We start from the raw sequence: 24966 nt of genomic DNA on the forward strand, positions 1-24966 counted from the left end.
GCAAATCTGATATTAAGGTATGTACATATCAGGCATGTGCTGATCACCTTACAATATGCTGCATTATTATACAAACAGGACCCTTTTTCCATGGAATAAAAACGTGTTCTATTCCCTTCTTGCGGGTTTCATTCATTTGGTTTGACAGCATGCAATATTGTTAGCATATCGCTTATCCTAGATCTATTACGTCACTCTACCCAATGGAGAATGAACGTTGAATATGCTTTACAATATTGCATGGTCGTCAAGACAACACGACATCACACATCGGAGCTGATGCGGATATCCAATGAGAAAGTTTTCTGCTGCGCATATGCACAAGCATTTCTTTGTTCGCCGGCGACGCCCGCAGTAAACTGTCGCAATGAATTGAAAATGCCATAAGATACGTATTACATGTAAAACTTACACGCTAGCGAGGGACTGGGACAATTTGTAAACAAATCTATAATTGTTCCAATGAAGGTGTATATAATAATAATAATAATAATAATAATAATAATAATAATATTGGCTGGTTTTTATTTTTCGTGCTATATCAGATATATTCCATTCAGCTACTCGTCTTCGACTCATTCAATATCATGCTAGCTGAATGGAATACATCTGATATACCACTCAACACCAATCAATATTATTTAAATGCTCAACACACGTCATTATGGTGGACACTTCAAAATGTTATTAATATTCTTGTGGTCTTCTGGGAGAAGACCACAAGGGGGAAAAAATAAAATAAAAACAAAATAAATAAATAAATAAATAAATAAAAGGACCAATACTGTCGTTGGCTTGGTGACCCTTAGTGTGGAACATCATTGTATGGGAAAATTATTCCTGTGGTACTTCTGATGGTATATTTATTATACCATTTTTTGTGGCTACTGCCTCATAGAGGTGAAGCGAGGCAGTAGCCACTATATCATCGTGTTGTAAGAATGGGTGTACCGTAACAATAGCGTACTGTGCATACGCATAAGCATTACAATCACCAGAACGGCGAATCGTGATCTCGCGGTACAAACAGTTGATCTCGTGTTGTCAAAGGTACACAAGAACGAGTGGCAAAGCCGCTATGTCATCGTGTTGTGAGAATGTAAGAATGAGTGTAACAATAGCAAAATTTCGTAACCAATCAGCACTTATCCTGATCAAGTTCGATTACCCGTTCTACTTCTTGATAAACTTCGGAACCAATCAGAACCAGAAATGAAACAAGAAAAATCTCGTTATAACTTCATAGTATCTGAAGATAATCGGCAGATAAAAAGATAAACGAAATTCACCTTGTGGTTCGCCAAGGCTACTGATTCGATATCAAGTAAGTGGTGTTTATTTTAAGAAAAATTACCTTTTGATTATCACAGCTTTTGTTTGGTCCTTCTGAAAAGTCAAATGAAAGGTTTTGTAAGGTTTTTTTTTTTTTTAGCTTTCTGGAAGATATATTGAAAAGCCGAGATCAAACTTCTGTGATTCGCTTTAATTTTTTTTATTTTTTATTTTTGAGTCTTTACACTGCACTTGTGAAACAAAATGTGCTCATTAGTACTAAATAATGCTTCTAAGACAATTCATGAACAAGTGCTTTCTTACTCTTTTGAAAATACAGTGGTGCTTGAAAGTTTGTGAACCCTTTAGAATTTTCTATATTTCTGCATGAATAGGACCTAAAACATCATAAAGATTTTCACACAAGTCCTAAAGTTAGATAAAGAGAACCCAGTTAAACAAATGAGACAAAAATATTATACTTGGTCATTTATTTATTGGGCGGCACGGTGGTGTAGTGATTAGCGCTGTCGCCTCACAGCAAGAAGGTCCTGGGTTCGAGCCCCGGGGCTGGCGAGGGCCTTTCTGTGCGGAGTTTGCATGTTCTCCCCGTGTCCGCGTGGGTTTCCTCCGGGTGCTCCGGTTTCCCCCACAGTCCAAAGACATGCAGGTTAGGTTAACTGGTGACTCTAAATTGAGCGTAGGTGTGAGTGTGAATGGTTGTCTGTGTCTATGTGTCAGCCCTGTGATGACCTGGCGACTTGTCCGGGGTGTACCCCGCCTTTCGCCCATAGTCAGCTGGGATAGGCTCCAGCTTGCCTGCGACCCTGTAGAAGGATAAAGCGGCTAGAGATGATGAGATGAGATTTATTTATTGAGGAAAATGATCCAATATTACATATCTGTGAGTGGCAAAAGTATGTGAACCTTTGCTTTCAGTATCTGGTGTGACCCCCTTGTGCAGCAATAACTGCAACTAAACGTTTCCGGTAACTGTTGATCAGTCCTGCACACCGGCTTGGAGGAATTTTAGCCCATTCCTCTGTACAGAACAGCTTCAACTCTTGGATGTTGGTGGGTTTCCTCACATGAACTGCTTGCTTCAGGTCCTTCCACAACATTTCGATTGGATTAAGGTCAGGACTTTGACTTGGCCATTCCAAAACATTGACTTTATTCTTCTTTAACCATTCTTTGGTAGAATGACTTGTGTGCTTAGGGTCATTGTCTTGCTGCATGACCCACCTTCTCTTGAGATTCAGTTCATGGACAGATGTCCTGACATTTTCCTTTTAGCCCATGTTTACATTAGACCGTATCAGCGGATCATCAGATTAACGTTTTTAAAACGATTAGTGTGCACACAGCAACACCAATACACAATTTGTGTGCACACAGCAACACCAATACACGGATATGCTCGGCTCCGCAGGCATCCTGCGCTCCAAATCACTCCGCCCTGAACAGCGAGTGCCCTCTGGAGGGTGCGCACTCCGGCCTTGCGCAGCTCACAGAGCACGCGAGTGAAGTGAACAAGCTGTGATTCGGGACTGAGACGCTGTGTGTGTGATCCCAGCGCACATCACTTACCACTTGCAAGTGGAAGGATGGCAAGCCTAAAGACAATCATAACTACACAATGGGCAGTATTTGCAGTATTTTCATACTTTTATACTCTTTAATGAAAGGTGATACAAGGCGGAAGTCCGCGCCGTTTTTCAGCAGTCGCGTCACATGACCAACGCCAGCGAATCAGGAAGGTGGATGTCACAGTGACGTTGTCCAATGAGACGCCAGCTAGAGCTCAGCACAGCGTATCCGCGTATTCTCAATGTTTACACAGCACCGGAGCTGACACGATCTGGATTGAATACGTGGACGCTGGCGGATTCCCGTTTCCAGGCGGTTTAATGTAAACGGACAGTGCATCCGTGAAGAAAACGAGACAGATACGGTCTAATGTAAACGTAGCCTTAGAATTCGCTGGTAGAATTCAGAATTCATTGTTCCATCAATGATGGCAAGCCATCCTGGCCCAGATGCAGCAAAACAGGTCCAAACCATGATACTACCACCACCATGTTTCACAGAGGGGATAAGGTTCTTATGCTGGAATGCAGTGTTTTCCTTTCTCCAAACATAAGACTTCTCATTGAAAACCAAAAAGTTCTATTTTGGTCTCATTCGTCCACAAAACATTTTTCCAATAGCCTTCTGGCTTGTCCACGTGATCTTTAACAAACTGCAGACGAGCAGCAATGTTCTTTTTGGAGAGCAGTGGCTTTCTCCTTGCAACCCTGCCATGCACACCATTGTTGTTCAGTGTTCTCCTGATGGTGGACTCATGAACATTAACATTAGCCAATCTGAGAGAGATCTTCAGTTACTTAAACGTTACCCTGGGGTCCTTTGTGACCTCGCCGACTATTACACGCCTTGCTCTTGGAGTGATCTTTGTTGGTCGACCACTCCTGGGGAGGGTAACAATGGACTTGAATTTCCTCCATTTGTACACAATCCGTCTGACTGTGGATTGGTGGAGTCCAAACTCTTTAGAGATGGTTTTGTAACCTTTTCCAGCCTGATGAACATCAATAATGCTTTTTCTGAGGGCCTCAGAAATCTCCTTTGTTCGTACCATGATACACTTCCACAGACATGTGTTGTGAAGATCAGACTTTGATAGATCCCTGTTCTTTAAATAAAACAGGGTGCCCACTCACACCTGATTGTCATCCCATTGATTGAAAACACCTGACTCTAATTTCACCTTCAAATTAACTGCTAATCCTAGAGGTTCACATACTTTTGCCACTCACGGATATGTAATATTGGATCATTTTCCTCAATAAATAAATGAGCAAGTACAATATTTTCGTCTCATTTGTTTAACTGGGTTCTCTTTATCTACTTTTAGGACTTGTGTGAAAATCTGATGTTGTTTTAGGCCATATTTACTGTATGCAGAAATAGAGAAAATTCTAAAGGGTTCACAAACTTTCAAGCACCACTGTCGATCTAGTTCACAGCACTGTATTTTGAACGAAACTCAGTAAACAAAATTGGAAACCAAAATACTCCAAGCCCTGATGCTGCTCACAGCTTGGTGACGCTTGCAAGAGATGAGGCGAATATCATTGATAACATGTAGCGATATGCGATATTTACTGTATAGACATGGGATCAGAAAACTATTTTATTTATAAGCAGGAGCCACATGTACCCATAGGGTACCTATTTTTTTTATTTTGAAAGTATGTCAAATTTAAAAGGCAGCATAAAAAAAGACTTGTCTTCTATGGTTCTTCATTTTGGTTGAATTTGAAGATGCTCTTCTCATGATTCCTCTTTCAAATGTGTTTAATTTGTAGCTCACTCATAAAATCAGCCCCAGATAAACATTGGGGAATTTATTTTTTAAAATATAATATCATGTTAAGACTGTACACAAAGATGACATTAATTATCACATATTATAACATCAGCACATGCTTTCAGTTCTTGACAGCGCTAAACGGAAAATGGTGACCCGTTTTTAATAAAGAACTGGTGACTTGCTGTGTAGTCAGTCTATATTCGTGTGTAAGTGTGTGTGGCAGAGAGTTAGTGCATATAAACAGAAGTGAAAGCCCCTCTAAGCTAGCCCCAGCGCCCTGGCTGCCCACAGTAGCGGTAGGATACTCACGCTGGCAGTGCCCCCAGGAGCGCCGCGTCCAGCCCCAGCAGCAGTCAATGCGAGCGCCGTAGCGGCACAGCCCATTGGACGAGGCCATCTGCCTGGGCCACCTGTCAGGACACACAAAAAACATTATACGATATCAGTAGAATCAGTGGGCACCACGGTGGTGTAGTGGTTAGCGCTATCACCTCACAGCAAGAAGGTCCGGGTTCGAGCCCCGTGGCCGGCGAGGGCCTTTCTGTGCGGAGTTTGCATGTTCTCCCCGTGTCTGCGTGGGTTTCCTCTGGGTGCTCCGGTTTCCCCCACAGTCCAAAGACATGCAGGTTAGGTTAACTGGTGACTCTAAATTGACCATAGGTGTGAATGTGAGTGTGAATGGTTGTCTGTGTCTATGTGTCAGCCCTGTGATGACCTGGCAACTTGTCCAGGGTGTACCCCACCTTTCGCCCATAGTCAGCTGGGATAGGCTCCAGCTTGCCTGCGACCCTGTAGAAGGATAAAGCGGCTAGAGATAATGAGATGAGATGAGTAGAATCAGTGGGCGGCACGGTGGTGTAGTGGTCAGCGCTATCGCCTCACAGCAAGAAGGTCCGGGTTCGAGCCCCGTGGCCGGCAAGGGCCTTTCTGTGCGGAGTTTGCATGTTCTCCCCGTGTCTGCGTGGGTTTCCTCCGGGTGCTCCGGTTTCCCCCACAGTCCAAAGACATGCAGGTTAGGTTAACTGGTGACTCTAAATTGACCGTAGGTGTGAATGTGAGTCTGGATGGTTGTCTGTGTCTATGTGTCAGCCCTGTGATGACCTGGCGACTTGTCCAGGGTGTACCCCGCCTTTCACCCATAGTCAGCTGGGATAGGCTCCAGCTTGCCTGCGACCCTGCACAAGATAAGCAGCTACAGACAATGGAGAGATGGATATTGTCTTGTTAATTGAAGTATTCCTATCACAGTCAGCTGTAAGACCTAAATAGTCAATTAAGTTTTCACGGTCAAGCTACCATCTTAAAAAGAATTCACAGATATAGCAAAGCTGGGACGAGTATATTTAAAAAAAATTATATTTAGGCTATTATTTAATCCTAGTTCTGCTTTGATTGTGAAAATGCTGTTAAACCCTTGCAAGAGATTAATGTTTTTGGGGCTGCTCTGTTTTTTCATGGCTACTGTCTGCTAAACTTGAGGAGGACACCATGACTAGGTTATATTAATTACAAAAGAGTTGTGCTATTTCTATGTCCATAGTGAGTGAAACTGACAGAAACCACAACCCCAATTTCAAAAAAGTTGGGACAGAATGCAGTAATTTGTAAATCATGGAAACGCTATAGTTCATTGAAAATAGTACAAAGACAACATATGTTGAAAGTGAGAAATGTTATTGTTTTTTGAAAATACATGCTCTTTTTGAATTTGATGTCAGCAACATGTTTCAAATAAGTTGGGACAGGGGCATATTTACTACTGTGTTGCATCACCTCTACTTTTAACACCACTGTAAATGTTTGGGAACTCAGGAGACCAATTGCTGTAGTTCTGAACGAGAAATGTTGTCCCATTCTTGCCTGATATACAATTTCAATTATACAACAGTTCAGGGTCTCCTTTGTCGTATTGCGCTTCATGATGCACCAACTGTTTTAAATGGGAGACAGGTCTGGACTGCAGACAGGCCAGTTTAGCACCTGGACTCTTTTAATACAGAGCCATGCAGTTTTAATATGTGCAGAAAGCGGTTTGGCATTGTCTTGCTGAAAGATGGAAGGCCTTCGCTGAAAAAGATTTTGTCTGGATGGCAGCATATTGCTCTGAAACGTGTATACATCATTCAGCATTAATGATGCCTTCCCAGATGTACAAGCTACCCATGTCATGTGCACTAATGCACCCTCATACCATCACAGATGCTGACTTTTGAACTGTGCACTGATAACAAGCCGGATGGTCCCTCTCGTCTTTAGCCTGGAGGACGTGGTGTCCATGATTTCTAAAAAGAATTTCTACTTTTGATTCGTCAGACCTCGGGACAATTTTCCACTTTGCCTCAGTCCATCGTAAAAGAGCTCGGGCCCAGAGAAGGTGGCGGTGTTTCTGAATATTGTTTATATCTGGTTTTAACTTGCATTTGTGGATGCAGTAATGAACTGTTTTCACAGACGATGGTTTTCTGAAGTGTTCCTGAGCCCATACAGTGATTTCCACTACAGACCCGTGCCTGCTTTTAATGCAATGTCACCTGAGGGTCCAAAAATCACAGGCATCCAATGTCAGTTTTCAGCCTTGTTTCTTGCATACAGAGATTTCTCCAGATTCTCTGAATGTTTTAATGATATTATGGACCATAGATGATGTGATGCCCAAATTCTTTGCAATTTTACATTGAGGAATGTTATTCTTAAATTGTTGCACTGTCCACACAGTCTTTCATAGAGCGGTGAACCCCTCCCCATCTTTACTTCTGAGAGACTCAGCCTCTCTAGGATGCTCTTTTTATACCCAGTCATGTTACTGACCTGTTGCCAATTAACCTAATTAGTTTTTGGGGTTTTTTTTAGCATTACACAACTTTTTCAGTCTTTTGTTGCCCACCGTCCCAACTTTTCTGAAACGTGTTGCTGACATCAAATTCAAAATGAACATATTTTTTAAAAAAAAACAATAAAATTCTTCAGTTTCAACATTTGATATTTTGTATTTGTACTATTTTCAATGAAATATAGGGTTTCCAAGGTTTGCAAATCATCATATTCTGTTTTTATTTACGTTTTACAAAGCATCCCAAATGTATGGAATTAGAGTTGTATATGGTGCTATATGATTTATACCACAGTGCTGCTGAATTCTCAATTCTGATTGGTCAGAAGGTCTTGATTAAATTTCTATAATAACACCTCTGACATGTTTATATTATTTCACTTCTTGGAATATACTATCTGTAGTAACCACTGATTCACAAGTAGTTGTACAGCAGACACTTCACACAAACAAAATTTTCTGTTTTCTGTGAGGACATTTATTTAACATTTTGGGAAGCAATCTCCAGGGTCCACACTTTGTAACAATCAGTGGTAAAGCTGCGACATTTCCTGTCTCCCATCTTCGAAGTGGAGGGTTTTGCAGTTAATCGGTAACACAACACGCTTAATTTTTCACTTATTAACTTCATACGAGAAATAAAAACAGAGGCTGGTCTGGGAATGACTGTTTATAGCTGTTATAATGTACGGCATAACAGCATCTAACTTGTTTTGTGGATGTTCCAGTACACAATTAAATATAACTATAATCGGATAAAACATCCAATGCATTGTATTGTTCTTTATTGAATACAAATTGTAATAGTTGGCATGGTGTAAGAGGAATACAATATGCTGTTGTAGGAAAACAGTTTTTTTTTTTTTCATGTACTAGGAAAATAATTAACTTCCAGGACGGAACAGTAACTCCTTTTTGCACTGGGTTGCGTCACACCACCCACCCTGTCATTGATTATTTTCCTATAATAGCACCCCCTGGCATATTCTAGTCCTTACATATCATGTTATCGTGTATGTACACCACTTCCTGCCCAAATTTCTTGTTTCACCTGCAAAGGCGTCACTTGTTGGGTTGAGCTGAACAGCCACCCATGAGAGCATATTCTGGCCAAGGTCATATTGTTTAAGAAGTGGAAGATATTTTTAAATAAAAGCCAATGCTTTGATATTTTAACAAAGGGCATTTTCACATGGTATATGAGTGTCTATGGTTGTTGTTTTTTTTTTTTTTTTGTGTGTGTGTGTGTGTGTGTGTGTGTGTGTGTGTGTGTGTGTGTGTGTAATATCTATGAGCCTGTCTGGCTGATGCTGCTTATCCTATTCATCGGTGAGTCAATGACACCTTATCTGCATTCACACTGCCTCCATTGTATGTGCAGATAGAAGGGCTGCAGATAACGCCAGTGTGAATTATCACCACCGCCGTTCAGTGATGGAGGCGAGGCAAGCTCTATCTGCTCCCCCGACAGACACCCGAGCATCTACTAGCGACGGAGCAGAAAATGATAATAGCGTTTGAACACTGAACGTAATACAACATGACCCAAAGGAATGAGATGCTTTTTTTTCCTCTTGCAGGAGAGGACTGTGTGTTTAATCCACCATAGGTCATTTCTCAATGAAATGAGGAGAAGTTGTCTTTAAGCTAAGATGAACTGTTTTTGCAAATAGGCCCAGTTTCTTGGCAGTCCCAAGCAGGATTAGGATTTTTTTTTTTTTTTAACTAGGACAACAAACCTTTTAAGGTCTCAGAAAATGAGAAACAGATTCCGAAATTTGGTCATCAAATGCTCTTTGCCAAAATGTGAGACTAAAAATACACTTTAGCATAATATTCCTGGAGAAGTGACCATTTTTAGAAAGGAGAAGAAGAAAAAGAGGAAAATAGGAGATGGGGGTGGGATTGGAGGACCTGTGATAAGAGCATGACATTGTTAATTCCATCCACACTCACCTCAATCCCCTTCGATTAGCGTCTACTGCCAGCCAGGGAAAATGCTAATGCCTCTGGCTGCCCGTTCTGCCAATCACTGGGAGAGCAGGTTGAATGGAAAGCAGGCATGGCAGGCCTGGGAAAAATGTTTATGTGCTGTCTGGCACAGAGACACGGACATGACTCTTCACAAAGGCTCCGACGTCACACCGGGCATGCTAAGCGCCAGCGTCTGGCTTTACTCTGACACTGACATTGTTTGGTGTCTTGTTTTTTGCCTCAGACACACACAGCTGGATGGACACTTTCTACCTTCGCTCTATTCAGTCCATCTCCATTCATTGTCAAGTCTCTGATCACCCAATCCAATCAAAACACGCACCTTCATACGGACCACGACATGATTACTAAAGTATTAGCCATGAAACTAAATCTGATCATCCCTGATTATGCTCATTTACATAATAAAGATGCTAATCGGTTCTAACAACGGCGCAGGCGGAGAGTGATGAGCAACAAATTGCTTTATTGCAAACTCTGATAATTAACATGGCTGATCTCCAGATCATTTTTAACCCTAGTCGCAAAACCAATAAGGTTTGTGCAGTAATGTGGCAGTGCGCCTAGCAGTTGAGTGATGGATCATTTACATAGCTCCGTTGAGAGAGAGAGAGAGAGAGAAAGAAAGAGAGAGAAAGAAAGAGTGACAAACGGCATATTGATGCTATGGAGGCTCATTAACCATGGGTGAGTTATGAATAAGAGAAGCAAGAGAGCAATTAGATATAGACTGACATATATTAGATATAGGATAACACAGACTGGGGGACATAATCAAAAAGAAGGATGAACAAAATGTCAAGACTGTACAGCCCATCCAGCATACGTGAGATACAGGGAAAGAGAAAAGTAGACAAAACAAACAGAAATGAAAAGAAGAGAGAATGAGGGAGCTGCTGCTGGAGTTAGTGCTGGTCCAAGAAAACCAGGGAAAATAATTTATAAATTGTAATGTTGATAATGCCTAAGAAACTACAAAAAAATAGCTAAGAACATCTTGAACATTTTGTCCTCATTAACAATGCCAGGACCTGCAATTTAAAAAGACCACAATATCCTCGTACCATTCCTAATAGCCATTGATGAACTGTTACTATTAGAGTTGGGACTTGAGCTCATCCAAAACTTAGCCAGACACACCAAAAAAGCAACAGGGCAAAGGATTTTGCAAGGGATAAGCGGCAGGCTGCCAGGTAGCGCCGTTGTGTGTAGCTGTCTATGCTGATTTTAAAAGTAACTAAGTAAATTACATCGGGAAATGAATACTTAAGTCTGAGTGAAAAATACTGTATGCAGCATGGAAGATGAGTGTGGAGACAGAAATCTTAGTTTCTTGGTCGTTAGTCTGTGCTACTTGCTCTTGATAGTACTGGCTTGACTGCTTTATTAGCATTCGCTAACACTACTGATGAACGCTACACCGGCTGGAAGGTGACTTCACTGCTGTGCTGACGGCACTGACTTGCAGTTAAGCCTTTGGGGTCGAGAGCTTCATCAGTGAAGCTCGACAGGTTTAGAATGAGTAGGTCATGTCTTTAGATTAATATCTTTGACAGTTTTTATCATACAAGCATGATAAACATATTGACAGAAACTTTATACTTTACACTTTCCTATGTGCCCACTGCCAAATAATATACTGTAGTTTTTAAATTACCTAAATTAGATGAAACATAAAACTTGTCACCTTACTCAGTCACACTGGAGTCAGAGTGCTGAGCGCAAACTTACACATTCATAAAAGACTGTTCATATGGTAACAGCATGATAATCACTTTCACTCTTTCAGTTTCAATTGGTTTCTCTTTCGCCGTGGGAAGGCCCACCATAAACAGGATAAAATCTGTCAGACATAGTTCAGGCTATTTGGAGGTAAAACTTGTTGCGAGATGGCACACGGATTTTATGCGCTTCGGATGATTTAGGATAGCGATTCAATTCATGATTCATTCCATGATTCAGGACAGCAATTCAATTTCAGGACAGCAAATTAATTCATGATTCAGTTCTAGATTCAGGACAGCAATTCGGTTCAATCTTAAGAAGTGCAACACTGATGATGAATGGTGCCTTGTTTGTTTGTTTGTTTGTTTGTTTGGGGGGGGTTGGGGGGGTTGTTGTTTTTTTTTTACTTCGACTTGATCCAGCCAAAGATCAACTTGAGTAAGTGTAAATATTTCTTCTATTTCTGATGAGCAGATCGGTTGATATACACACGCTGTAGTGCATACACAGGAAAAATGACTGCAGTTTTTTTCCAGAGTTAAAAGTATTTTCCTCAAAATAGTTAATTTTGCTCTGTTTTGAGTTTAGAGAGTAAAATTTGGAGTTGGAGCAAAATTACAGAGTAATTGTGTAACAGAGTTGGTTGTGGCTCTGAACTGAGTAAAATAGTACAAGAGTTCATTTCAAGATGCACTGAAGAGAGTCAAATACCAAAATAAAATCAAATACCAGATAAATGAAGGTGTTGTAAAAAGCAGTTGTAGAACTGTTGGAATGTGTGAAAAAACATGACCTTACCCATTGGGACTTGACCTGATGGGATTAAGAGTTGGCAGTGGGAGGGGTTTTCACTCTTCTCATTGGAATGGAATGGAATTTTTACTCTTCTCATTGAATACCCCTCCCACTGCCAACCCTTTATCCCAAAACAATAGGACATACATTTTTCTGATAGCCAGTTAATTGTCCAAATCAATGCCAGATTGAAGATTTTGTGCTTGATACATTCCTAAAACTGAACAGAATCACCTCAAGTGACCAAAATGGTTCAACACAATGGGTAAGGTCATGTTTTTTCACACATTCCAACAGTTCTAAAACTGCTTTTTACAACAGCTTAATTTATCTGTTGTTTTTTTTAAAGTACAATCATGACGTACATAATACATGGTTATTATTGTATCTGAACTTGTGCTGAATGCAAAAAAAGTCATATGACTTTGAAAATGCTACTTAGATTTGCTGAAATTGACGACAAAATCAGAGCATACCAAAATCATTAAAGTGCCAGAAAATACCCTCAGACCCCAGAGGGTTAAGTTAGTGTTGGCCTTCGAGGAGGCCGAGGGCGATACATTTTTGGTCCTTCCCACTATAAATCAAAATCTGATTGGTTAACTGTCAAATCTGTCACTTCCTACATAAACGTACACTGCCATGGCCTTCTGTCCTGGCAACGAAGTCCTAACCAATGAGTGAGCCTCCGCTAAACTCTTCTCGGTCTAGAGACAAAACCAAAAGAATCTCATTGGATAACTCGATTTTAATGTTTTCAGGACAGTAACCCTTTCATTTCTGAAGCAAATTTGATAGAAAATGAGGCCAAATTAGAATGAAAGGAGAATAATTATAATTAAATTATGAAAGAATGAAAGAAATTAAATCTAACATTTGAAATGCTGATATGTTTGGGCCTTCTCTGAAGGCCTAGAAGCACTATTCCCTGCCACCATCAGCCCAACAGTTTTTTGGAAGCAATTTTTTTTTTTTTTTGGATAAACGCACAGAATGGAAATGTACCAGCACTGGCACTTTGTTGGTACAAAAGCGATAAATGAGAGGTGGACAATGTGTGGACTCTCGTGGAGGCCCATCTGGTATGTGTGAAGTATGAAGATGTAGAAAAAGAGTCTAAAGTAGACAGAATATAACAAGGAATTGGAAATGAAAAAAAAAAACAAAGAGAGAGGAAAAGAGAGATCTAAAATTGTGTTAATCCTACCATTTAATAGAAAAGGGGTTCATAATGGTTTCCTCAAGAGTTCTTCAGATACTTAAGGGGTTTTAGGTGCTTAATTGAAGGCTTATCTGATAGGAAATCATTCTCTGTTGGAGGGTTCTTCATAGAAAATACAGGCACTACTGCAGAGGAATAAGCCAAAACCATTTAAAGTGCTGATGACACGAACATGACTCTATGCAATTTCTTAAATAAACTATACAACATGGCAAACATGTTAGATTTCTGTTATAATTACGTGAAAAGAAGCTGTTGTTACGCGAATATCCAACTTTTATTTGCACAGCGCAAGAAAACTGGGTCCGTGGCTCGCGGCCATGCTGTGACGTCAGCGGAAGAACACGCTGTGGTTCACTGGCTGTTCTACTCAATGGAAATGGCGCATGAAAACGCCGGTGAACTCTCTAGTGCTAGCTCTTCCTCTTCTGGGAGTCTAGAATTGTGTTGATCTCTTCCGAATAGAATCTATGACAGCCTACCCTCTTTACCCTTTGCCTCTTGTTGCTAGGCGGCAGTTACATGAAAGCCGCAAGCTTTCACAAGCAAATACATGACTGATATCACGCCGACTTTATGATTACATTTATGATTATCATGTAGAATCTATAGCTCTACGTACCTTTATCTTATGTCGTTTCACAACACATGTTCTGACAGGAAGACTGTCTTTGGATCCGGCATAGCCTAGTAGACCCCCTCCGGAATACTGGCAGTGTTGCCAGATTGGGAGGTTTCCCGCCCAGTTGGGCGGTTTCAAGTGCATTTTGGTGGGTTTTGAACATATTTTGGGCTGGAAAACTTCAGCAGTATCTGGCAACACTGTGTAGGCACTGCTGATGGTAGTAACACACGTTTGTGCTGAACTGAACACCCAAGAGATTCTTTTAAGCTGGGAAGGGTGTCAAAACAATCCAAATCGAAGTGTTCAGAGCACAGGACGGATGTTGGTGAGGGCTCCCACTTGTCACGAGTGCGCCTGACTTGCTTCACCCACTTCGCATGCAGCTCGGGATCTCTGGGAAACTTGAATAAACTTACCCCATCCTTGTGGGTTTTGGAGCAAAAGCCGGCAACACAATGTGAAGGCATAATAACTATATATATATATATATATATATATATATATATATATATATATATATATATAAAATGTATAATAATATATAATAATAATAATAATAATAATAATAATAATAATAATAATGATAAACTGAACACCTGTCGCATCAACAACAAACTGGTAAGTTAGGAGGAAGGTTCTTTCGCTGACGTCATATAGCTCCTCCTCCTCCTTCGTCTCCTGGGTGCTGCAGCCCCGTCAAATTTGCCCAAATAGCCGCGTTTTTTTTTTTTTATCATAACTTGTAAAATAGGCGCCTTAGTGAATTAATATATGGATCATCGGGAATTACTTTTTATGTTATAAAACATCGCCAAAGACGTCAAAAACGTGTCATCAGCACTTTAAGGAACAATAAGGATCCCATAATTTTACCATTTCACAGTGTTAGAATGGTGGTGCAGTTCTGGGTTTGAATCTCACAGCCGACAGGAGCCTTTCTGTGCAGAGTTTGCATGTTCTCCCCATGTGTGGTTTTCCTCCAGATGCTCCAGTTTCCTCCAAAGACATGTTAGTTAGGTCAACTGGCTACTTCTTTGGCTATGCTACAATTGGTTGTCTCTGTGTTAGTGATAGATTGGCGACCTGCCCATGGTGTACCCTTCCTTTTGCCCAAAGTTAGCTGAGTCACCCTCACAAACCTGATGGATGGAACCTTAGCATAAGATACTGTATATAAGGTTCTATCTGCTAGCCATTGTTTACCTTACAGTACTAAGATCACAATTTATGAAGTCTTTCCAACAGCATTCTTCCAAAGGATGCTTGAGTTATGCCATGGGGATTAAATGAACCGCCTACCTCCAAGCTTCTGGATAACTGGTTCTTGGTTCCAGCAGCTGCAAACGAAGCATTTTTTTTGCCAGCATAGAATGATTTGAGATAAAGCACAAGCTCCAACAACAGCACTGGTACCTTGTTGGTGGATAAAAATTCAAAAATGGGGTCCTCTGACAGGTCGATTGGTATGTATAGAGAAAGAATTGCATAAGGAGAGAACAAAGCAATATAGAAGAAAAGTGGATAAAGAGAAGAACAAGAAGACAGAGTCATCTATATCCCCCACCTTATATACCAAATATATACCAAGTTTCAAGATATTATTTGTCACATTTTTCAAGTTCTGCTGCAGGAAACCAACCCTACCTCTTTACACTGACCTCAGCAGCCCATGGCATAAGTCCACCAGACCTTTGGTCCAGGTGAGCTAAAAATTCAAATTTCTCACATTTCTTAGTATCAAAAGGCACATATACATTATTTAATCAACACATATACCAATTTTCAAGACCATACCACTCAGAGTTTTCAAGTTCTGCTCCGGAAACAAAAACTACCCCAAGACTAACCTGAGAGACTAAGTCTGAAATTATTTCCATGGAAACATGGAAAATTAAATTTTCTCAAATTTCTTAGTATGAAAAGGCACATCTACATCACCTTGTTAACATATATACCAAGTTTCAAATCCATATCATGAATAGTTTTGGATATATGCTCCCGAAACAAATGTTGCTCTTAGAAACTAAGTCAAAATCTATTTTTATGTAAAAATTTGAAAAATGCTTTTTTTTTTTCAAAAATCCAAAATAGCAAAAGGCACCAGTTCACATGTTGTATGATATGTATACCAAGTTTCATGAAGATATCTTCAGTAGTTTTAAAGATATGGCCCAGAACGAAAATGTGACCGGACGGACGGAATCCGTTTCTATATCCCTCGCCAAACTCCGTTTGGACAGGGGATAATGAAGACAGATATGAACAGAATGCTAACCCTATGGAGTCATCTGGTGTGTGTGTGGTATGGGAGGAAGCCCGATCTCACCTCCCTAGTGGAAGTAAAGAAGGCACACGAGTCATCGCGTGCCAACCTACAGTTTGTGAACCCTGGACCATATCCAATGAAATGCCAGAGTGAGAGAAAGCGTGAGAAGAGGGGGTGAGAAAAAAGAGAAGGAGATTCCTGGCACCGGGATCCATGTTTAGCTTGGTGTAAAACGACTGTCACAACTAATCTCTGCTACCTATTCAAATGTCTGGCCTCATCCGATCAACCACACATTCTCAATGGCTTAATCTGTCTGCATTCAGCACTTACCTCAATCTCGTGGGTGGAGTTATTGAAGATTTCTCTTCAAAATCTCTCCTTGTGGTTCATAAATACAGGCCAAGATCTAAATTGGTGGTAGAAGGCTGTGATTTGTCCTCCATTGGAATTGAGAGTGGAACAAGAGTCATGAAAAATTCATGAAATTTGTGCTCTAGTGTAACACAAAGGCCTGAAGCCATTTTTACAGTCCCATATGAAATTCATATTGCGTCTCACAGCATCATTTAATATGTATACAGTCGGCTCATGAATAATGATTTAATGATGCATGGCATGGTTTATGGAGTAAAAATGTGCCTTTAATATTCTTAACGTTCCTGGGACACCTCGTCTGACTGTTCTGAAATCAGGCACTGGTCATCCAAACACACGTTTGACAGTCACGTCCCACACTCGTATACATTGTGCGTGCATTGAAATGCCAGTTTGCCACAGAGCACATCCTCACGTCTCGCTTCGGCAAGCTAATGAAGGCTAATCGCTCATAATGAAAAAAGGGAATATAACATTCCAGCAATCTGTGTATAATGACCAAGCAGAGGAAGCCACTTTTGTGTGACTGGTCATTGGTCTCTCAGCTACTGAAAGGATATATGCAGATGAAATGCATGTGTGTACAGATAATTACTGAGCAACTGACAAAAGCAGAGAAATATTGTACCCAGTGATTCAGAAGGGGGGAAAAAAAACAGTACGGAACCCATCTCACAGGACTAATGATGAGCTTAATGAGGCAGGAAGTGCAGCAGCAAATGGAACAGGGGTTAGCAATATTGTGTAACCTGGATCTAATATTAGAACTTCTTTGCAGCCAGAATAGTAGTAATTGTTATCACAGCTCATTCTACGGAGTTGAACGTGGAAGCAGGGCTGAATGTGGTGTGTCACCATGCAATGAGGAAACTCAGCAAATGGGTGGTTATTGGCTGATGCTGGGTTTAAACTCTACAGTTCAGATTGCACAATATAAAACGAGACCGTCAGTGACGGCGTAACTCACTCCGGCCCCGTCTAGTCCAGAGGAATGATCTAAAGTGGGCCACCTTGCGCAGTAAATGTTACAAACTATATACAAGCTCTATATAGAACCTATGTACACCCTAGGAATACTGGCCTATTTGCCAGAAAGAATCCAAAACAGTGAGGAATTGACTAATTTTTGTTGAACTGCTCATTAAGGCTTAATTAGTCTATAACTTCATTAATAATTGTAATTAAGTGAATCTAGGTAGAAGTTATATGCACCCTAAGCAGCCCTACCTTCATGCCAGAAAGGATCAAAATCGGTGAAGAATTGAAGGAGAATAAGTGATTTGTGTGGAAACTGCTCGTTAGGGCTTAATTACTCCGTATCTTCTTTATTAATTGCAATTATGCAAATTTGGGTAGAAGCTATGGTATATGCACCCCAGGCAGACCTACCTTCCTGCCAAAAAGAATAAAAATCAGTGAAGAATTGAGAGAGAAGAAAAGGTGGACAACGCCAGACGGATGACGGATGGACAATACATGATGGCATAAGCTCATCACCTGTCGGCCGGATGAGCTAATAATTCTTTAATTGAAATTGGCATTATGTGACATGCTCACTGGTGGCTGATTTAATGCCATGTTATTAAAAAGTCTGTTATAGAACAAAACTGGGTTTTAATTGGGATCTTGCAATTTTGTGATGGAGAATACACTCCGATCATATGACTGTGAGTTAAAGGTCAAGTCCCAACTGGTTCTCTGGAAGTGCTAGGATTTAAACCCAAACGTCTGCTGCAGTGGTTTTGGGATTGATATTTTCATTCCTTAACTCGCAGCCAGTCAGAGGTTGATTTAGTTTTAAATCCAAGCATATGGGTATGAGTTCTGAGCCAAGTCCAAAAGCTCAACTGGTTGTCTGGATGTGCCAGGATTTTCAGTGTTGATATAGCACCTTCCCAACGTTGGGTTATTTTTAACGCATTTTTCCACTTGTGGATTAGCAGGGAGCCTGACTTGATTTAGTTTTCAATCAGACAGAATCCAATCCAAGCATATGGGTATGAGTGAGGCGCCAAGTCCCAAAATCAAGTAATTCTCAGGCACTCCTTGGACTTACACCGCTGACACAGAACCCTAACTATTCAGAGATTCCAGAAATATTGAGTTAAGCACAGACTAAACACCACTGGAGACTCTGCTTCAATGTGGAATATTATGTCTCCGGAATCAAACTGGCAAGCGAATGTGTCATAGAATACAAATATTTTTCTATTGTGTCTAGATCAAGTTTTTATGAAATATTCTTGTTGGTGATTTACAGAATGACAATTTAGATATATTTTTGAGTCCTCTGATTCTGCTAATTTGCGCTAAAGCTAATCAGAACTGTGGAAAGTATATCAGTTCTGGTTGGGGGATTCAGTGAATCAAGTTGTTCTCTGTGTGTTTGCTAATGGTACACAAGGGCCAAGACTAATGACTGGTTTTAAAGGTTAGCATAGAAAAAACGTTCAGTTTGGAAAGACTGCAGATTGTTTTATTTGAATCATTTTAAAAGGATCACTTCTTTGCAGTGATTCATGTCTACATATTGATGGTAACTTCCCTCAGAGAAACACCACCTACATGATTCCTCTGACTTTGAACTGAATATCCAAATACTACTAAGCACTACGCAGTTTCTATGCAAACTGCTGTAATCAGTTTCTATTGATTAAATCTGTCGTTGTGGTACAAAAATCTTGTATGTAGTTTAGGTGCGGCTCGACTCATTAGACACAACTTCTAAATGGCTCTGCCACACGACAGGAAATAATGAACGGATCTCTCATAGTGCCTTCTTGGACAATATCCTGTCAATTAATTTAGACTCAGGGAGGTGAAGTAGGTTTATAAGCATTGGCAATTGGCAAGTAATGACCTTGGTGACAAGCTACGTCCATCACGGCTGGCATTAATAAAACATGCTGGAGGGTTAATTTACAGTTTTTATGTGCTGGCCAGCAAGCTCTAAAAATGTCAGTACTCTGATGTACAATATAAGACATACTGAGACTTTTCGAATCCTTGATCCAAACAGTACACACACTACCAGCTGATGGCTGGTCATGGTATTCGATGGGAGGCTAAAATCTAATATCAGTTCATAGCTTGGCAATAAAACTATTAAGGTTTTTAACTGATTACAATTAAACTCTTTACTAAAAAAAAAAATTGGGGGGCCGGCACAGTGGTTAGCACTGTCGCCTCACAGCAAGAAGGTTCCAGGTTCGAACCTCATGGCCGACAGGGGCCTTTCTGTGTGGAGTTTGCATGTTCTCTCCGTGTCTACGATGGTTTCCTCCGGTTTCCCCCACAATCCAAAGACATGCAGATGAGGTAAAATACCTAGTCACTGGGTTTGTACAAGACAGTGCATACTTAGTGCTGGTCCCAAGCCTGGATAGACTGGGGAGGGTTGTGTCAGGAAAGGCATCTGGTGTAAAAATAAAATTTTTTAAAAAACCTATGCCAAATGAAATAATAATAAGTTAAATTTAATAATAAGTTAAATGTATATAGCACCTTTCAAAAAACCCAAGGACGCTTTACAATTATAGACAAGGAAAAAATAAATAAATAAATAAATAAATAAATAAATAAAAAGTCCACCAAGTAGGGGTCAGGATGTAATTCCCGTGGTGTAGCAGCCACAGTCCCACCAAAAGGCGCACGAAAACAAGTCCCACATCTCCAGCACCGCTGCCGTGATGCCACCAGCAACATCGCTCGAACACCATGCCATGGATCCACAAAGCGAGCAGAGAAGCACCGCCACGCAGAGCGCTGGTATGTCCAAACCGCCTGCAGAGCCACCGCAACGCCACCCAGCAACATCGCTCGGAACATCACGCCAAGCGTTAAAGCGCAGAGCGCTGGACAACCACGATGTAAAATGAGCAACGAGCTCACTGCAGTCCACAGCTGGGAGCGCAGGCATCGCCCACGGCGAACCAAGTCCTGGAGGGAACCAACGCCCAAAACTGGGTCCGGAGCTACACCACAACCGGCGGACAAAACACTCAAACAAATATCAAACTACACAAACACACAGAAAAAAAATATAAAAAGAAATAAAATAAAAAAGCTCTGGTGAGAAGCGGCAGCCAGAACGCACATGACGTACTCTCAACTGGAAACGGAAACGAAAAAAAAAATACGTGGAATAGATCTGCTGTGGTGACCCCTAATGGGAGCAGCAGAAAGAAAAAGATTTTTCAAAAAAGATTACAAGAATGGATCAGCTACAAATACATTTAAAGTGCATATCCTGGAAAATTTTAGGTTTTTTTTAATATATGAAAGTATGTCCCTTTACACACTCATCCAGAAGGGTAATTTTGCACAAGGCCATCTGTCCACAGCAGAAAAAAAAATAAAATAACAAAACACGTCTGGAAAAATCCCAAGGGAGTCTGGAGCCAGATTCGTGACGTTACCTGCAGAAGCGCCAGCAGGCTGCAAGAGCTTGCATGGTTTCAGTGCACAGCCTGTGTAGACCAAGTTTAGCAGCTATCGATTTTGCATTGAAATATGGAATTACCACCTGAGCACGATGTTACTTCACCTTTGGATGAAGAATATAATGAGATATCATAATTATTTCTTACCCTGGCAACAGTCAACTTGTGAATCGCCGATTTTCTTTGTCTTTTTCTCGGCTCTGCTTTGTTCCTCGGCTTCCGGGTGCCTCGCACGAAGCACTCCCATTTCTCTCTCATTGTCTGGTCTTTTGGAAAACGATGAGTACTAATCCCATCAAGATTGGTGTTGCTACACCCTCCTACGATACATCTGTTAACCATTTTAATAATTACGTGATAACGTTGAAGAAATTTGCAGAAAACCACCAGGTCGTTTTCTCATAAACAAACCAGCGCTGATGTAGGATTCAGAGGGAGGCGTGCAAGTGATGTCACGAAAATCAGTGTTTCCCGGGAAATCCAAATGCCAAGTTTTTTCAGAGGCGGACCAATTCGCCTCAAATGGCTTGATTTCAACTGAATTGTTCTGGTATTGTGTACCGTAAAAAAAAAAATTGCACAAAATGCAAAATGTGACAGATATTTGACCAAAGTTTAATATAAAATAGGAGAATTACATTGATCTTGCTCCTGAATTTACCCATGATATGCACTTTAAGCTAAACCAAGAGCCTTGAATCTTAATTTTCACTGAGTCCATGCAGTACAATAGATATTTTAAAATGGGGGGAAAAAAACAGTTCTTTGGTCTTCTTTAACAGTTCAAAGCTAATAAATTAACTCCCAAGAAAGGGACCTACTTGGAACCCTTTATAATTGGGAAATTCTGAAATTAACCAATTTTTTAAGGGTTCACCAGATGATAAAGCGGTTCCTTGCTTCAAGAAAAGGGTACTACTTGGAAGCCTTCATGTTAAACACTCTTATAGCATTCTAGCATTCCACTTGGAACCTTTAAGACTACCACCCTACCCCACCCCCAGAGAGACAATGGAAGAACCTTTAAGGTAACTAAATTTCTAAGGCCCTGGTCACACTATGGCTCATGATGGGTTTGCAAATACTTGGCAATGAAAAACCGGTAACATCGCCATCAATCGTGCAATGCACGGCAAATGTTCTCTGAGCTTTGCGAGTTGTTTTTTGTTGTGTCTCCGCCTTGTGAGTGGCCAAAAACAACACGAAAAATTTTAATGCATCTATTGAAATTTGATGGCGATGTTTTTGTCTGCAAACTAAGCTGCAAATACTCACAGATGGGTTTGGGAATACTTTGCGAAGCTCAGGGAAGCATCGCCACCAATCACCTTATTTTCATCGGTAACACATCACAAAGCATCACAAGCTGTAGTGTGACCATAGCCGAAGTAAAAGTTGAAAATACAGCTTGAGTTCTTTAAGGATTCTTTGGATAAGGGTTTTTAGCTTCATAAAAGGATTCTATTTGGAACCCCATAATAATAAAACACTCAGTTTTTGGGTTCTACATGTGACCTTTATAAGCTCCTCCAATTGGACAACTGAAGAAGCCTTAAGGGTTCCAAATTTTCTGAGTATACAGCGACCTGGATGCTGACAGTAAGGCAAGAAGTTTCAAAAATGAAATTCAAGATTTAAAAACAGTCCACACTTCGAAGGTTCTCCAAGGGTTCTTGGATGACGATAGCTACATAGCTTCTGAAATTCTTCCTGATTCTACTTGGAACTTTCTTTAATAGAAGAACACTCAGTTACATGATTCTTCTAGATACGTGGAGGCACTTAAAAGTGGCTAGGCTTTAACATTTTTAAGAACTTCCTTTTTTCAGGCTGTCGAGTGCCATCATCAATCCCCAGCTCACTGTTTTCAAATCAGGGTACATCAACCTTCTGGGGTTGAGAGCTTCACCAGCGAAGCTCAGCAGGTTTAGAATGAGTAGGTCATGTATTTAGATAAATATCTTTGTGAGTGTTTATCATACAAGCATGATAAACATATTAACAGAACCTTTATACTTTACACTTTCCTGTGTACCCACTGCCAAATAATATATTTTTAAATTACCTGAATTAGATGAAACATAAAACTTGGGGGGGGGGGGTTGTTTTGGTTTTTTGTGTGTGTGTAGTTTGATGTTGGTTTTTGTTTGAGTGTTTATGTCCGCCGGTTGTGGTGTAGCTCCAGACCCAGTTTTGGGCATCGGTTCCCTCCAGGCCTTGGTTCGCCGTGGGTGATGCCTGTGCTCCTCGCTATGGACTGCAGTGAGCTCGTTGCTCATTTTAACATTGTGGTTGTCCAGCGCTCTGTGCAGTGGTGCTTTAGTGCTTGGCGTGATGTTCCGAGCGATGTTGCTCGGTGGCGTCGCAGCGGCTGTGCAGGCGGTTTGGGACATACCAGCGCTCTGCGTAGTGATGCATCTGTGCTCGCTTTGTGGATCCATGACGTGGTGTTCTGAGTGATGTTGCCCGGCGACATCGCGGCAGCTGTGCTGGCAGTGTGGGACTTGTTTTCGTGCACCTTTTGGTGGGACTGTGGCTGCTACACCATTGGAATGACATCCTGACCTCTATTTGGTGGACTTTTTTTTTTCCCTCCCTATAATTGTAAAGCGACCTTGGGTTTTGAAAAAGGCGCTATATAAATTGAAATTATTATTATTATTATTATTATTATTATCACCTTACTCAGTCACACCAGAATGGAAGCACTGAGTGCCCACTTGTGCATTTATAAAAAAAATATTCACATGGTAATGGCATGATAATCACTTTCACTCTTTCAGTTTCGATTGGTTTCTCTTTCGCCGTGGGAACACCCACCATAAACAGGATAAACTCTGTCTGACATAGTTTAGGCTATTTGGAGGTAAAACTTATTGTGAGATGGCATACGGATTTTACACTACCGTTCAAAAGTTTGGGGTCACCCAGACAATTTTGTGTTTTCCATGAAAAGTCACACTTTTATTTACCACCATAAGTTGTAAAATGAATAGAAAATATAGTCGAGACATTTTTCTGGCCATTTGGAGCATTTAATCGACCCCACAAATGTGATGCTCCAGAAACTCAATCTGCTCAAAGGAAGGTCAGTTTTATAGCTTCTCTAAAGAGCTAAACTGTTTTCAGCTGTGCTAACATGATTGTACAAGGGTTTTCTAATCATCCATTAGCCTTCTGAGGCAATGAGCAAACACATTGTACCATTAGAACACTGGAGTGAGAGTTGCTGGAAATGGGCCTCTATACACCTATGGAGATATTGCACCAAAAACCAGACATTTGCAGCTAGAATAGTCATTTACCACATTAGCAATGTATAGAGTGGATTTCTGATTAGTTTAAAGTGATCATTATTGAAAAGAACAGTGCTTTTCTTTCAAAAATAAGGACATTTCAAAGTGACCCCAAACTTTTGAACGGTAGTGTATGTGCTTCAGATGATTCAGGACAGCAATTCAATTCAACCTTAAGAACTACGACACGGATGATGAGCGGTGCCTTTTTTTTTTTTTTTTTTAACTTCGACTCGATGTAGCCAAAGATCAAGTTGAGTAAGTGTAAATATTTCTTCTATTTCTTATGAGCAGATCGGTGGATATACAAACACTGTAGTGCATACACAGGAACAAATGACTGAGCAGTTTTTCCAGAGTTAAAAGTATTTTCCTTAAAATAGTTAACTTTGCTCTATTTTGAGTTTAGAGAGTAAAATTTAAAATTTGGAGTTGGAGTGGGAGCAAAATTACAGAGTAATTGTGTAACAGAGTCGGTTGTGGCTCTGAACTGAGTAAAATAGTACAAGAGTTCATTTCAAGATGCACTGAAGAGAGTCAAATACCAAAATAAAGTCAAATACCAGATAAATGAAGGTGTTGTAAAAAGCAGTTGTAGAACTGTGTTAGAATGTGTGAAAAAACATGACCTTACCTATTGGGACTTGACCTGATGGGATTAAGAGTTGGCAGTTGGAGGGTTTTCACTCTTCTCATGGAATGGAATGGAATTTTTTTACTCTTCTCATTGGATACCCCTCCCAC

At 40.6% G+C, this 24966-nt stretch overlaps 1 protein-coding gene across 5 annotated transcripts in view; it reads right to left on the bottom strand.

Annotated features, from left to right (window-relative positions):
* npnta (nephronectin a) overlaps nt 1-24966 on the bottom strand; it is a 188187-nt gene that overhangs the window by 158862 nt on the left and 4359 nt on the right. For all 5 annotated transcript variants that reach the window (XM_060926466.1, XM_060926467.1, XM_060926468.1 and 2 more), the window contains exon 2: nt 4958-5058. In XM_060926466.1, coding sequence (XP_060782449.1) covers nt 4958-5058 — 101 coding nt within the window. The remainder of the gene's footprint in view (nt 1-4957; nt 5059-24966) is intronic.

The sequence above is a fragment of the Neoarius graeffei genome, chromosome 7 (genome assembly GCF_027579695.1).
Source record: "Neoarius graeffei isolate fNeoGra1 chromosome 7, fNeoGra1.pri, whole genome shotgun sequence".
NCBI classification, from domain to species: Eukaryota; Metazoa; Chordata; class Actinopteri; order Siluriformes; family Ariidae; genus Neoarius; species Neoarius graeffei.